The sequence below is a fragment of the Corticium candelabrum genome, chromosome 2, assembly GCF_963422355.1.
Source record: "Corticium candelabrum chromosome 2, ooCorCand1.1, whole genome shotgun sequence".
Lineage (NCBI taxonomy): Eukaryota > Metazoa > Porifera > Homoscleromorpha > Homosclerophorida > Plakinidae > Corticium > Corticium candelabrum.
In genome coordinates, this window is record NC_085086.1 from 6,147,473 (window position 1) to 6,163,037 (window position 15,565).

The 15,565-nt window shown below is 44.0% G+C and overlaps 3 protein-coding genes across 3 annotated transcripts; 2 read left to right on the top strand and 1 right to left on the bottom strand.

Moving 5' to 3' along the window:
- Positions 1 to 1,462: 1,462 nt before the first annotated feature.
- On the top strand, positions 1,463 to 4,425 carry LOC134176385 (52 kDa repressor of the inhibitor of the protein kinase-like). Its single transcript, XM_062643056.1, has one exon. It carries the CDS (start codon positions 1,847 to 1,849, stop codon positions 4,163 to 4,165), a length of 2,319 nt encoding a protein of 772 aa, XP_062499040.1. The 5' UTR covers positions 1,463 to 1,846; the 3' UTR covers positions 4,166 to 4,425.
- A 7,439-nt stretch (positions 4,426 to 11,864) lies between these two features.
- On the top strand, positions 11,865 to 13,200 carry LOC134176387 (uncharacterized). The gene is made up of 2 exons (XM_062643057.1): positions 11,865 to 12,091; positions 12,159 to 13,200. Exons 1-2 carry the CDS (start codon positions 11,925 to 11,927, stop codon positions 13,198 to 13,200), a joined length of 1,209 nt encoding a protein of 402 aa, XP_062499041.1. The 5' UTR covers positions 11,865 to 11,924.
- Positions 13,201 to 13,293: 93 nt separating this feature from the next.
- LOC134198487 (myb/SANT-like DNA-binding domain-containing protein 7) lies at positions 13,294 to 14,423 on the bottom strand. Its single transcript, XM_062667895.1, has one exon. It carries the CDS (start codon positions 14,317 to 14,319, stop codon positions 13,729 to 13,731), a length of 591 nt encoding a protein of 196 aa, XP_062523879.1. The 5' UTR covers positions 14,320 to 14,423; the 3' UTR covers positions 13,294 to 13,728.
- Positions 14,424 to 15,565: the final 1,142 nt, after the last annotated feature.

Consider the following 15,565-nt stretch of genomic DNA (forward strand, 5'->3'; position numbering starts at 1 on the left):
GTCTAACTTCCTCATCAGGTACCGTAGCACACCTCACCGGACAACGGGCAGAACAACCGCTGGACTGTTCCTAGAACGACCGATTCGCGACCGTTTCAGTCTACTCAAGCCCAGTCTTCAAGACACAGTGGAAAGCGAACAAGCTGATCAGAAACGGCATCACGACGCCCGGGTACCAAAGAACGCAGGTTCCAGGAATGGAAGAATGTGGCTATAAGGAAACGAGGTAGCGGCCTGGAGAAACGGAAAGCGGAAGTGGTAGTGGAAGTAAAAAGACCACGGACATACGTAGTCAAGGAGCAGGGATCAGATCGTCGCATACATGTGCACGCCGACGACATGGTGTCCTCGCAAGTACGACAGGAGGCGAATGCAAACCAAACCCCTGAATTCGTAGATACGTGTACGAAACCAGCGGCACCGTCGGAAGAGAGAAGGAAACACTACCGCCAGCCGCAGATGCACTTTTAGACTCGGAGGTACAGGTGATGACCAACACAGACCCTGGGGCAACAGGAAATACCGCACTATCGGATAATCACAATCAGGGAGCTGAACGGCGTTATCCAGTACGTTTCCGGAAACCAATGGTTCGCCTAGATCTGTAGTAGAGGGGACAACATCAATACCGAAGGGTAAAACATAGTTTGAGGGGGAGTAGTGTGGTAGGGTAGACATCTGAACTGTGCATGCGTGGTAGTAGTCTGACATTGTACACGTTGAGTTTCGAGTTCTGTATTACCATTAGCGGCTTGCGGAATAAAGGAGCTCCTACTACCTGTTTCCATGCTGGTATACTACAGTGATGACCACTGCGAAATAGACTTTCGTCATGCCAGCCACTAATGCCAGCAGTGAACGATCTTTCAGTGCCATGAGGCGAATCAAGACATACCTCCGATCGAGAATGTCACAAGAGCAATTGGATAATTGCATCGTTTTGCATGTATATAAAAGACCACACTGAACACCCTTCACTGGTCGACATAGCGAACAACTTCGTTACAGGTAGCGAAAGTCGACTTCGTGTTTTTGGTAAGTTTTGATGAAAAGCATAACACAGGCATGCATATTCGTTGTCCTGTTATAGCATGGTGTTATAGCCATGGTGTTATAGCCATGCAGTAGCGGATCCAGATGGGGGGTTGCTGGGGTTGCAACCCCCCCTTTTCTGGCGCTGTTGTAGGAAGACAAAGTGTGGTAATAATTACACCAGTGAAGTCACTTGCTTCTCAGTCTGTCAGAAAGTATACATAAACTAAGTACTTAGCACTAGCTAGTGACAGAAATAAAATAAAAATTGGGCAAACGCAGTACGTCTACTAGTAGTCAGAGTATCCTTCACTAAACAGACGTCCGGAGATCGAGGCTGCGTAACTCGCGTTACCTGTTTGGCGGTGTTCGTGTTTCTTCCGTGCGTTTTACTGAAAGACGTAAACATGTCCTCTGCTTTGAAAAGGTAGGCATGAATAGAAAATTAGGTTTCGTGTTGTAAGCATTCTGAACAGATTCTCCACTGCGTAACAGATTCGCATCAGATAAAGCAGCAGCCGCTAGACAACCTCCAGCAAAAAAGCAACGTCTGATTACCGCTTGTCTTGGACAACCGTCACAGTCAGCAACAGCGGCTTGCGAAGAAAGCAGTTCTGTTTTACCTGTGCCTCTAGACTGTCTGAGTCTCCCGGATTCAGGTCCTCGGAGTCGCGATTTCGGGTCAGTGAGTACTAGCTCCAAGGCTGTCGACAGGCCAGTTCATTTGTCAGGGGTGGAAGAAATAATAGATCTGGGCAACCTCGTACTAGCTGCAAATAGATCTTTTGATTGCCTTAGACAATTAATTCATGAAATGTCAGATGCCGAAAAAATGCAGCACCTTACATTTCACGTCAAACCTGCTCCATCAGATGTCCTCCACTTTCATGAGGTGACGAAGAGTGGCAAACGCTGGAAGGTGTCTTTTCAGAGAAAATGGATGGAAGACTACGAGTGGCTTTCGTACAGCAATGTTCTGCAAGGTGGCATTTGTCGGTATTGCATCCTATTTCCCGAACACCCGCAGAGGGGAGGTTCAAAGGGAGGGAATCCAGGCATACTCGTGACGGTGCCGTACCAGAAACCATTCACAAAGGCTCTTGGCAAAGATGGCGTACTGGTCATTCATGAAGGGACGGTCGTGCATCGACACGCAATGGTTCAAGCCGACTTGTTCAAACTTAGCTTTGAGAAGGCAGATTCAAGAGTAGACACGATGCTACTGAAACACAAAGATCAGCAATCCTTGGAGAACAAAGAAATACTTCGTCAAATTATACTAGCTGTAGAATTTCTGGCAAAACAAGGCTTGCCTCTTCGTGGTCATAGAGATGACAAGGTTGATTTTGCAACTGAAGGATCTAACAGGGGCAACTTCATTGCTGCACTACAGCTCTTGGCCAAAGGAAACAGCACTCTTCAAAAGCACCTTCTCTTTGCAAAACGAAATCAGAAGTACACAAGTAAAACCATACAAAATGAAATTGTTCACGTTTATGCCAATAAGACCAGAGAGCGACTAACTGCACATCTGAGAGAAGAGCAGTTACCATTTGCAATCATTGCTGACGAAGCTACAGACCCTCATGCAAACCAAGAGGTCCTTTCACTGTGTTTGAGGTTTGTTGATTTACACTCAGCTTGTAGTCCAGTCATCAAGGAGTGCCTGATTGATTTCATCTATCTGGAAAGAGCAAATGCCTTGACAATATCCGAGGAAATATTGAAGTCTCTGTCCAAACCACCAGTCTCTTTAGATCCCAACAATATCAGGGGGCAGGCATATGACGGCGCTGCGGTTATGTCGTCTAACATAGCCGGGGTTCAAGCCAGAATCAAGGAAACGGCGCCATTGGCCATTTTCACCCACTGCTATTCTCATTGCCTCAATCTTTCTGTTGCGGCAACAAGCAAAGTCCAAGAAGTTAGAAATCTCATTGGTACAATCAATGAAGCGTACTTGTTTTTGTCTAACAGCCCAAAGAGACAGCAAATGTTCCAGCTAACGTTAGAGACGTATCTGCCTCAGTCTTCTCGCACTAAGCTTCCAGGGCTCTGCAAGACACGCTGGGTAGAACGCAATACATGCTTTGAAGTTTTTCTTGAACTGTACGAAGCCCTAGTGACCTTCCTTGACGCTATTGTGTCTCCACACGAGTACCCTGATCTCATGTCGGCTGACAAGGAATGGAAATGGGACAGAGAGACAGTGTCGAAAGCTCAGGGGCTAAAAGCAGCCCTCTCGTCATTTCAGACAATATCTGTTTTCATAACGACTAAAAACGTCCTTGATTCAGTTAAGGAACTGGCAGGAAAATTGCAAGAGCGGAACCAGGATATACTTGACGCCTACGCAATGGTTGATGAATCGATTGAAGAGATCAAAAGTGTGAGAAAAGATATCGATGCAACATTTGTTTCCTGGTATAGAGATATAACTGAGCTTGCAGCGAACATCGGCGTAGCGGAATCAATTCCTAGGAAAACCAGCCTGCAGAGGAACAGAAGTAACACACCTAGTCAAAGTCCGATGGAGTTTTATAAGCGGTCACTTGCAATTCCACTACTGGATTCTCTGACAGCGCAAATGGAAGACCGTTTCCTACGTGATGGAAGGCATGTTGGTGCGTTGCTGAATCTTGTACCATCAATATTTCTAACTTCGAGAGTAGAGTTGGGCACACTCAGAGAAGGCGTTATGTTTTGGGAAAAAGACCTACCTTTCCCTAAGTCTCTAGAGAATGAACTCAGGAGATGGGAAACCCTGTGGAAGAGAAGAAAAGACCGAGAATCCGTGCAAGAAGAAATGGTCAGGCAACGTGAGGCAAGAATTCCTGACAATCTGCTGCTGTCACTTGGAAATTGCGATGTACATTCGTTTCCGAACATTCACCGCCTACTTCTGATTGCCTGCACTCTCCCAATAACGAGTGCAGAAGCGGAGCGATCCTTTTCCCTCATGAGGCGGATCAAGACTTATGCAAGATCGGCGATGTGCGAAGAGCGTTTCACAGACCTTGGAGTTCTTGCCATGCATTACAGTGACCGTATCCCTGCCGAGGAGATCGCAAAAGCGTTTGTGCAAGAACATCCAAGGAGGATGTTTCAAGCGTCGTTATTTAGCGAAACATGAACAGCATTAAAAACCTAGCGAGCGTTTTCATAGAGAGAGAGGTGATTAGGAAACTCTTAAAGGTGATTAATTGAGCTGATTACTGGCAAGACTTGGTCTCTGTGTACGTAACTAGTTAGAGTTGAGAGACCCTATGAGCGACAACGTGCATGGAAGCGACGAGAAATTGAATGGAATGACGAAGTCACATGTCAGTACAACATGGGGCATGGGGCGTGGCAAGTTGTAACTTTCAACCCCCCCTTTCTAAAAATCCTAGATCCGCGGCTGCCATGGTGTTAAAGATCGATCGTAAATAAGCCTGCAGTGTGTGATTCTTGATGCTCTAGTCAATGCGTGAAAGGACTTGTCTTTTCACGTCTTGTCTGTGTTGACTAGTCATGACAGATGTCACGACAATTCAAACATACGAGTTTATTCAATCACGTGAGTAGCCACGCCCTATTGCGTGCGTTAGGCCGTACCTTTGTACGTTCGCTTCCGGCGTCCCTGATGCAATAAACTTCTGACAAAGACAGGAGTCAAACACAGATTTACGTCTGCCTACCACCCTCAAACCAACGGACTAACCGAGCTTTTCAATCAGATACTCAAAAATGGAATCTGACAGATGACAAACTGCACAGAAGAAGACTGGGATTCAACAATTGAGACTATTCTATTTCTTATCGCACTGCTAATAATCGAGATCCTCGGATGCCTCTAGATTTGTAACTGCATGCGCACCCCGTCTCAGATTCAACTGCTGAAACCACGATGCATTGCCTGACTGATGAAGAGATGCAGCATGATGTACAATGTTAGTCAATCTGAAACACCAGTCTACAGCTGCTGTAAACCGAAATATTGTCAAATCCAAAGAACGCCAGAAAGCTTAGTATGACAAGCGCCATATTACATACTCTTCATCTCTCGATCTCAATGAACAACTTCTTTAAAATAGTAAATATGACAGCCATAAAAGTGGAATGCTGAATGTGAAATGACTGGTCCATAGTGGGTGTCAGAACGTCTTCCGAAAGGCTGTTTCAAGGAGAAGAATGGAAATGGTGCTGTTCTGAAGCATCAACCCACAGCCTCTCTGACGCTAATGTTCCAAATTGCCCACGTATCATCAAGATAAATTACCGGTCTATTCTCTTTCCTGTATTCTCTGATCTTCTTGAGGTAAAAGTGACGTTGCTGGATAATTTCGCTTCGTTCGTAGAAGATTTGTTCATCTCTCTGACAGCAACTACATCTCACACTTAGTAGTAGAAGAAAGAGCGTTGTTCGGCCAGCAGCAAATATTTCTTTTTCACGAACTCATACAAGAAATTTGGCAAGAGCAAGATATTCTCTTTGTTCATACATCTCATGAACTGTTCTTTTAATGGCTGGCGATCCAATTCGTCTGCAGTGATTGTTATACGAGATTTTCTGTATCTCTGTTTCTTTTTGGACTCACGTACTTTGACTTTGTTGCTACTAAATACTGTAAATTGTATAATGGAAATACTATAGAATCTATAGTCATTTATATGAAAGATGTCTTATAATTTAAATTTTAATTACTTTTGTATTTCACATTCCAGCAAGCTTCAAATGCTGTTACAGTTCTGCACGGGTCTGCGAGAAAAATCAGCATTGGGGTTGGAAGAAAAAATCATAATATCCACGTTACGATCCTGCTACCCAAATGCTTCAACGTGTGCTATAATTTTAGAATTAGCCAGAAACCTAACAACATACAAAGAGTTTGAAGAAAACGTGAACTCGGTACTAAAAGTGCAATGCACTGGATTTGGGGAAGTGTAAAATTGGGATATTTAATGATATGAGTTGATATGAGTTGGTCAACACAAATATATTAATTTTGAAAGGAACTGAATGTTACCTTTTTGTGATACCAGAGCGGGAATTATTTGAAATCGACCCATGAGTATGAGCATATCTGATCACTACTTTAGAAAATGAAGCCAAACTTCTACTGACCATGTCATTATTTTGAATAGTTTCCATAGTTGATATTAATATCTCCATCTATAATAGTTACCTCATTTTCTCTAATATAGCCACAGCAATTTTATTTTTTCAAAGGACTTAAAAGATATGTTCTTATTGGAGACATGCCTTTGTTGGAGACTGTCTCTTATATATTGTCAAACATGTTTATAGGTACATAACTCAAGTGTGGCTAAGCTACAGGCTGACTTTATGACTAAGCATGTTTGACACGTAAATTATCCAAAACTCAACAAACACCTTACTACCATTTACAAAGATCGCAAACTTGTTGCACGCCCCGTTTCTTTTAAAGACGATAGAGATAGTGCGTTTGACGTCACAACCACGGGATATCCCGGAAGTCGCCATCTTAGAAACAAGCGTATTAGCATGGCTTATAGTTGCTGTATTTTTGGCTTCCAAAATCGTAGAAGCCAGGGCAGCAACATACGTTCTTATTATATACCGGTTATAATACGAGTCAGGGACCTGAAACGCGTCAACTGAGCAACAGGCGACCGTCAGCGTGGATCTCCAGCATAAACAGAAAGGACTGGAAACGGTCGCAGCATTCGCGTGTTTGCTCTGAGCACTTTCTGTCTGGTAGCGCTGTCATTTCTAGTATGTTATATAATAGAGTAATCTATGCCACTCTGAATGATTTTAGGAAAGCCATCCTCTGTGTATGACTCAACTAACCCTGAGTGGGTGTACAATCTGCAAGGATGGGTTATGTTGCTTTGCGGTCGGCAATTAGTTAACGAAATAATATATAGTCTGCTGTTCATGACGCCTACAAACGTCTAAAAGACGCTGTTCTTCATGATTTTCAAGATGGGATCCAGCTACAAGGTTTGCTCAAGTTGTATTGCACGCACAATTGGCGCAAACTCGCCAGATATGTAACGCTGTCAGCACGATCTCCTAATGTAAAGATCTTAGGCTTACTGTAAACATTTGTGTCTGCAGCTTCCAGTCAAGGCGCAACAGTGACGTTTGTGGAGCTGTTTTACGTGAGGTCAATGAGATCCAGTGAGACCTCAAACACTGTAATGTTATGTGTAAGATTAATTACGTTCTGTGAATGAATTTCCTTGTCACAACTAGATTCTTTGAAAGTGTACTACAAGACATTAAGAACGATAAAGGAGAGATCAGAGAGGTGAAGAACAGCAATACAAAAAAGCCAACAAGAGAAATGAAAGAAAAAGGAGGGTTAGTAAAGTTTATATAACATATGTATGGGAATTTATAGTTTGTGGAGATTCTATATGTACGATTTCTAGCTGAAGTCGTTTATAGAGTTGAAGTTACAGTTGAACCTGTTATCAGGATACGTTTGGGCAGAGGCATTTTGCAGAATGTTTAAATAATCCATTTTGTCTCGGTAATCGAAACAGCCCTGCACCGAGTCATGATGTATATCAATATGATGCATTTCTCGAATTGATTGCCAATGTTGATAAATTAAGCTTCTATGTTCTTCTGTCAATACAAAAGTTCTATATAAAATTGCGCTTTATACAGCATCTCTGTAAGTATACGTAGTGAGGTGTAGATATTTGTGTACACGTGTACTTCATAAACTCGTTGATCTATCACGTGACGTGCGGATACGTATATTCGGATAATCGAGGGTCCTGATAACAGAGGTCCGAATAATAGAGGTTCAACTGTAAACCACAACCGTATATATATAAAGATATTTGCGAGATGACGGCTGGGATTTTGTTAGCCACGTGATGCATAGGTGCCAGTTTGGTTCCAACTGTGTGTGAGAGGTATCCGGGTTTCGCGTGTTTTACAATTTTCTTGCTGTTCGAGTGTTCAATTCCAAACGAAATGACTGGATGATGTGTATTTGCATATACCAACAGTTCTGAAGAAGATTTCAAACTGTACAGATTCACCAGAGACGCAGCAAGGAGGCAAATCTGGCAAGCAATAGTAAACCCAAAAGGTTGGAAATCCTCGTCAACGTCGCGTCACTGTGAGCTAGGTTCAATCGTAGGAAAAACTAGAAGGAAGCGAAAGACCAAGAGTTCAAGAGCTGCCACAAAAAGAAGTCTCGACATTGGAGCCTCTCAGAAAGAAACCCAAGATTACAATTACAACTGTGCCACCACTGACTCTAATTGAATCAGAGTCAACACATCAGCCCAAGAATATGTCTAAAGAGAGCAATGAATGTATATTTAAGTTTTGTCGGCAGATTTAGCTTTGAGAGCGACAGGGCTCTTAGCGAGAGCATCATGTAGCTGCTGAAATAAGTAACAGTCAATTGCTGGTGCTATACCAAACAACAGAACTCACTTCAGGCTCAAACAGATAACAAGTCATTGTCATTCTTGAGAGACATTTACAGCAAGAGATCACGCTAGATTCGACCCGATGTCATCAACCATTGCTGGCGCCTGGATTAAAGCCATTCCTAATGAAAATATTGACCTAGTAACGCAAAAACATGACATTATTACCTCCGTAAGAATCTGGCTGAGAATATCTATATTACCGTCTCAACAACACTAAGAGATGTGTTAGCGAACTAATACTGAATACACTTGGTGACCACGCCTTGAGTTGCGGCAGTAGTTGTACACGTACGAAACAGCACGATAGTCTTAGAGACATGTTATAGTATGCCCTCCTGATAGACAACAGCGTTCTTAAAAAAGAACAAAGTAGCGGGCAAGATGGGTTTTCGTGTAGAACCTCCGGCTAGAATTCTCCAATGAGTAACATTTTTGAGTAGAGTTCAAAATTGTGAGTTCACTGAATTCAAGAAAGAAATGTTCGCGACTTCATCGAGGTTGGCATTCGCAATTAACATATTTTTAAGAACATCTCCAGCTTGATCATTCTCTGCCGCAAAACGCAAAGCGCTGAGGAAGATCATACAACGACCGAAACGCGTCCGCTACTTCTGCGTAGTCAGGTGATCTTCTTCTGTTTGAGAACGCAACACGTCTGCACGCGACTACGCTCTACTCTATTCGTTTTCTAATCTCTCTTCCGACAATGTCAAACGACGTCATGCACGTGGACCAACAACGGGCATCGGGACGTCAGCTCCCGCAGCGCCCTCCCTCGAAAAACATCAACAAGAACAAGCCCCCGAAGGGCATACAAGCACAGCTCAGACTGCAAAAGTCAACGCTGGTCACGGAATATGGGACACAAGACATCGTATTCGACGGAGACGAGGACGACAACTCCATCCTAGACCAAGAGGACAAGGACGGCGCGAAACACGAGGAGACAAGGTCGTTACCTCCGCTTCCACTCGATCCTTTGACGCTTCCGTCCCTTCCGCCCCTTCCCCAAATCCCCGAATGACCCGGACAGAAACAAAGAACAGCTGAGGACGACAGAGCCACAGGACCCCTCTAATAAATTGACACTGACTATGACCCGAACGCATTGATCGCGCGGCTATTGTCCCGACGACACGTCGAAGCCAATTACGAAGCGATGGCGTCGGTGGACGCCATGCCCGCCAAACGGCGTCACATAAGGAATGCGATCACAAATTTGACTCAATATCAAAATTTCTTATAGAGAGCAAAAATCGAAAACGTGACGCCCGAATGTATTAAAGTCCGCCTTCGGGTAAAATCTTTCAGAAGTCTCCTAAGTGCCTTGAACACATCATAGACTATGAAAGTATTTGCACGTCTGACAGTAAAATTCGAGCGATTCGACACATGCAAACTCAATAATGCTCATAGTGAAATAGCTGTAAACTTACTAAATATATTCATTCATTCATGAAAACACACAGACATGCTTTTTATACTAGCATATCTATTCTACCAAGCCGTAGCCTGGAAATACAATTCAGTACAATACAAATGTGCTCACAAACGTTTGCACATTTAGTTGGCATTGGCGTGTTTGTACATATACCGAGTGCTGTCCAGTTCGTGTGCACATGTATGTACATCACGTTTTAAAAGGTATATTTATAAAGTCTGGCTGTTATCCACGATTGCTTAGAGATAGTTAATGTTAACAAGCAGCAAATGGTTTTATTGCAGCTAGCATCTGTTAGTTTGTACAGCCAGCCTTGCGAATATATCTAACAACCAGAAGAGTGTGGTCTTTTCAGTTTGCTTTGGAAGTTGATGATATTGCATTGGGTCAGCTTTAAGGATTTCATTTCCATTGAAGCAATGCAGGATTCCGTCCACTACATTAATAAGACATAAGGCTACACCGTCATCCTGCGGCAAAGGTAAGCTAGATAGACAATCTGCATTGCCATGATTAATAGATTTCTAGTATTCAATTTGATAATCATATTGTGACAGCAACAGAGCCCAACTCGCTAAACGACTACTAGCTCTATTGCACATTTAGTTTTGATAACGACAAAGCTGTATGATGAGAGCATCATGTAGTTGCTGAAATAAGTTACTGCCAATTACCAGCGCCATATGAAACAACAGAAATTATTCAGGCTCAGATAAGAAGTCATCGTCATTCTTAAGAGACATTCACAGCATTAGAGATCAGGCAAGACTCAACACCATCTCCACAATCCAGACTGGTGCCTGCATTAAAACCATTCCTAACGAAAAGCTTGGCCTAGCAAAGCAGACACACGACATATTATCTGAAAGTCTAAGCGCGCGTCTGCCCGCGGTTGCACAGCAACTGCGTCATATTCTCGCACGTGTCTTCTTTGCCATGAGTCGGAGTAAGCGACAGCTGTTCAGAGAAAGAGGAAGTGCTGCGGCCCGACTCCTGTATCCCCCTAACCCTAAGTTGCAAGTGACGTCTCGTGATATACAAAGCCGCGGCTAGCTAGAAACATGACATGGTCAGTCAGGTGTTTATTAAGGAACTACGACACGTTTTTCAGTCATTTTTCAAATGATCCATAGTGACTTAGTACGCAAATTAGAGACGCCTGATTGTTGCGTCGAGTTTTGCCAAGAGCATGGCTTGTCGCTACACGGCGTGTGCGCGACGCTTGCGGCAATGAAATAAAGATGTGCTCTCGTAAGGGTGGCAAAAAATCCTGACGGTTTTTCGTGGCGTTGTGGCAAGAAGATATGAGGCAAGGAGCGAAGCATTAGTACAGGAACCTGGTTTGAGTCGTTCAGACTGACGATCAGTCAGATTTTGGAGTTTACCTACTTTTGGACTCGCAAGGTATTGTTGTGGTGTTGTGTATTAGCTAAAATGCACGCTATCTAAGTGTATGCTACTTGTAGGTTCCACAAGCTACCGCTCGCCTCGAATCCCGTGTTTGCTCACAAACTACGTCTGTCGACAGATCGTCTTTTTGTCCACAGGTGTGTGCTGTCGTGCTGACGAGGCATACAGCGGACGAACAATTAAGTGGTGAAGGGAGAGTAGTCGACATGGATGAATCTAAGTTAGGTCGGCGTAAGTACCAACGTAGGCGCGCTGTCAACAGGCAGTGGGTTTTCGAAGGAATTGAGCGTGATAGCAAACGGTGCTTCATCCAGGTACATGCTAGAATTCTATGTGTAACTTATAGCCCGTTCACACTAGCACGTCTTCGAAGCCGAGCCGAGCCAGCCCGGGCCAGCTCGGGCCAGAGACTCGAGCCAGCCCCCGTTCACACTGCTTGTGGCGTTAGCGGCTAGCCCGATTAGTAGGCGTGTGTTTTGGCACGCGCGCTACCTTAATATAATTACCTTAGATAGCTCAAACTGCACGCGCTAGTACCGTAAGTGCTATGGATCGACAACAAGCTGCGCGCCTTTTCTTCTCCCTCGTGGTTCGTCAGTCAAACGCAGAAATGCATATGGTGTCTACGAGAAGAGCGTCAAGCAGGAGAAGATGTCGCATCCACCCTTCATTTCTTCGTCGGCAGCTGCAGCGGCGGGAAACCTGGACTACTTTAGCGTTGCTTTTAGTTCTGGTCAACTCTGCTTCTCCAGAACGACAGATATGGAGCTACCCCAGGTAATGAGTATCCAAATAATTGTAAGCTGTCATAACTCTCAATTGATTGATTTCTGGATGCGTATAGGTCAAGTGACTGGTGGGACTTTGTCGTGCAGAGGACATTCTCTGCACGTGACTGGAAAGAAAATTTTAGAATGTGTAGAGAGAGGTTTTTGTATTTGTGTGAGAAGTTGAGGCACGAGATAGAACCTGAGGTGACACATTTAAGAGCCTCTATCTGCATTGAGAAGCGAGTCGCAGTCACAGTCTGGTACTTGGCAACAAACGTGGAGTACCGTACAATATCCCACCTGTTTGGCATTGGCAGATCAACTGTCTGCTCCATTGTTCACAGTACGTGTCGAGCTATCGTTCATTGTCTTATGTCTGGTTACATCACGTTTCCTACTGGAGAAATGCTAACAGATGTAGTAAAGGGATTTTCCCAGTCCTTCAATTTTCCCCAGTGTGCAGGAGCAATTGATGGATGTCACATTCCAGTTTCTCCACCAGCGCTCAATCACACCGACTACTATAACAGAAAGGGATGGTACTCCGTGATTTTACAGGCTGTTGTAGATCATAAATATCTGTTTCGGGATATAAATGTTGGCTGGCCAGGGAGTGTGCACGATGCAAGGGTCTTGGCCAATTCCTCTATATTTCAGAACGCAGAAAGTGGATTGATATTGAATGAACAGCAGAAAGAAATTGAAGGGTGCACCATACCTGTGTTTCTTGTTGGTGATTCTGCTTATCCCCTGAAGAATTGGCTCCTTAAACCGTTTCCACATAATGACCACCTGACTGACGAAAAGAAGAACTTTAACTATCGAATTTCAAAAGCTAGAATAGTTGTGGAGAATGCGTTTGGTCGCCTGAAAGCTCGATGGAGGCGTTTAATGAAAAAGAACGACATGCAAATTAGGCATGTCCAGCATGTTATAGCTGCCTGCTGTGTCCTCCATAATGTGTGTGAAATACATGGGGATTCATTTGATGATGACTGGATGGAAGAGACTGATTTGCAACTTCAACATGCTGAAACGCACACTGTCAGAGATACTGTCAATGATCGTACAGCAGCAATTCGAGAGACTCTAGTTTCACACTTGGCAAATAGTTAATTAATTAATTAGTGAAGTAGGTGTGATGTGGTCTTCCAATCTATTTTCTCGAATTTAACTTCACTGAACACTGTAACTTGATTGAACTGTCTGTCTGTCTGTTTCTCTCGCTGTCCGTCTGTCTGTATTTGAGGTCAAGAATCTCAGTAATATCATTAATTAACAAAGAACAACTGAAAAGTCAGATCTATTCTTGTTGGGAAGGCCTGTAAGGACCACTGTCTTCCAGCAAATTGGAAAAGCCCCAGGGTTGAGTGAACTGGCCTGAGTGTTGGGTGAATTGACCTGATGGTTGGTTTCCAAACCCTACCATCATCTGCATCATTTGCAGCTGAAACTCCCTTTCTTCCCTTCTTCTTCTCTCTTCGTACTGTCTTTCCTCCCTTCTTTTTCTCTCGGCATACTCTCTTTCTTCTCTCAATCTTGCATCCTCAAGCTTCAGTCGTTTCTCTTCTAAATCGATTAGAAGTACTGAGTCTGCCTCTCTAATTTCTTTCATGCCAGCCATTATTGTCTGCATCATGTCTTTCATTCTATCTCTAGTCTTGCCTTGCCCCTCCCGTGCTCTCTTCGTTCCGTTTCTCTTTTGCTTTGCAGCTGTGGGTGTATTGGCAACAGGAGAAGACGGACAGGACATACTGAGCTTGTTGGGGTAGATCTACTTGTAGTCCCTGTTGAGGAACAATTACTGAGGGCAAGTTCTCCCACACAGCTTTCATCACCGTAGTCATCGAGCTCAATACCTTGACTGCCACTTGCATCGCTGTCTACAGCTGTAACGTCGGTATGCGCAGGATTATTCGTACTCTCAAGCACAATAGGCGGGCAAGTCGCTGGCTTATGACCTAAAATGGCGTCCATTGCCTCAAAAATCCTACTTGAGCGGCGTGCTCTCCCACTCTCATTGTTGTTGTCCTTTACTTTTCTATAGTCGGTCTTCAATTTTTTGATCTTCTCTCGACACTGCGTGCCTGACCGGTTGTATCCTTCTTCCTGCATACGCGCTGCAAGCTTTGCGTACACTGCTTTATTGCGCGCACAACCTTCAATTTGAACTTGTACACTCTCTTCCCCCCAAAGATCAATCAAAAGAAGGGTTTCTTGTTCTGTCCACGCCATAGTGATGTATAATAGCTAGATTGACACTTTACGCTCATCCTAAAAGAATGCAATTGATATGCATGCTTACCGTCTGCCGCCTGCTGTAGCGTCCAGCCCAGCCCCGTTACCGTTCACACTACATAAACAAGCGGAGCCGAGCGGAGCCGAGCGGAGCCGAGCCGAGCTGGCCCGGCAAGTTGGGGTGGGCCAGCTCAGCCCGGCTCGGCTCGGCACGGCACGGCTCGGCCCACGTTCACACTACACCTTTCAACCGAGCTGGCCCGGGTCAGCCCGGGCTGGCCCGCTTAAAAACGCTAGTGTGAACGGGCTATTAATGTTCTAGTGATTTATAGTTGCACTTGATTTTGGGTAGACGATTTACGGTCGGATTTAGCTACTTAATCAGTGGGTTAGGTTTAGTATTCAATATTCGGTTTAGGTTGTTGAGTTAGAAGTCGAGTATTGTTAGACTGTACAAGACCGCACGTCGATAACTTTGCTTGATGTCATCCGTCATCATGTTGTTATGGCCACAAAGGTGATGAACGTATACTTGTTTTTGAAGCACCTGGACTCGTTTACTGCTTTATTGCTGAATGGCAGGTATGCAAAGAGCACTAGAGGGCAAATCAAGTCCCAGTCTAACAGGTGATGGGTATCTTGCATGAGTTGCTAAAGGTGTGACAGAATGGTCTAACTTACAACAACCGTAATTTCTTAGTGTTTTCACTCATAAATTGAACTAAAATGTCAATGTCAATAATTACAAGGAAAGTATTGTTAAATCAAATAAGACTGAATGCTCAAACTTTAAAATGTCAGTCAACCTGTTGCCTGACCAACATTTTTGCCTTATATTTCACTCGTTGACTGATTTACTTACATGACAGAGTGTCAAGTATTTCTCAATTAATGTTTTGAGGTATGCATCTTTAGAGATGTTGGTATGGCTGTCTGCTGTTGAAGACCCGGTGTTTCTAAAAGGAGCACACAGAATTGGTGGTATATAGCCGAGCTTGGTATTAGTATCAAGTACCAATTCAATACACACCCTCAACCTCCAACTGCCCATCCACATGGATGATGGCGAAACGTAAAAAGCGTAAGTAAAAGGAAGTCACTATCTGGTAAATACGTCACAAATCTAAATACTTTGATGACATTTATGTCTTTTCTTGTCACTCTTTCCTATGAATAAATGACCGCATCTTTCGCACTTGATTCCGGCCTTTGCTCGTTCCCGGGAATCTAGGCGCTTTTGTCC

Coding starts and splice junctions, on each gene's coding strand:
- LOC134176385 (XM_062643056.1), top strand. CDS start 1,847: ATGTCAGATGCCGAAAAAATGCAGCACCTTACATTTCACGTCAAACCT.
- LOC134176387 (XM_062643057.1), top strand. CDS start 11,925: ATGCATATGGTGTCTACGAGAAGAGCGTCAAGCAGGAGAAGATGTCGC. Junction 12,092..12,158: donor CAGATATGGAGCTACCCCAG/GTAATGAGTATC, acceptor GGATGCGTATAG/GTCAAGTGACTGGTGGGACT.
- LOC134198487 (XM_062667895.1), bottom strand. CDS start 14,319: ATGGCGTGGACAGAACAAGAAACCCTTCTTTTGATTGATCTTTGGGGG.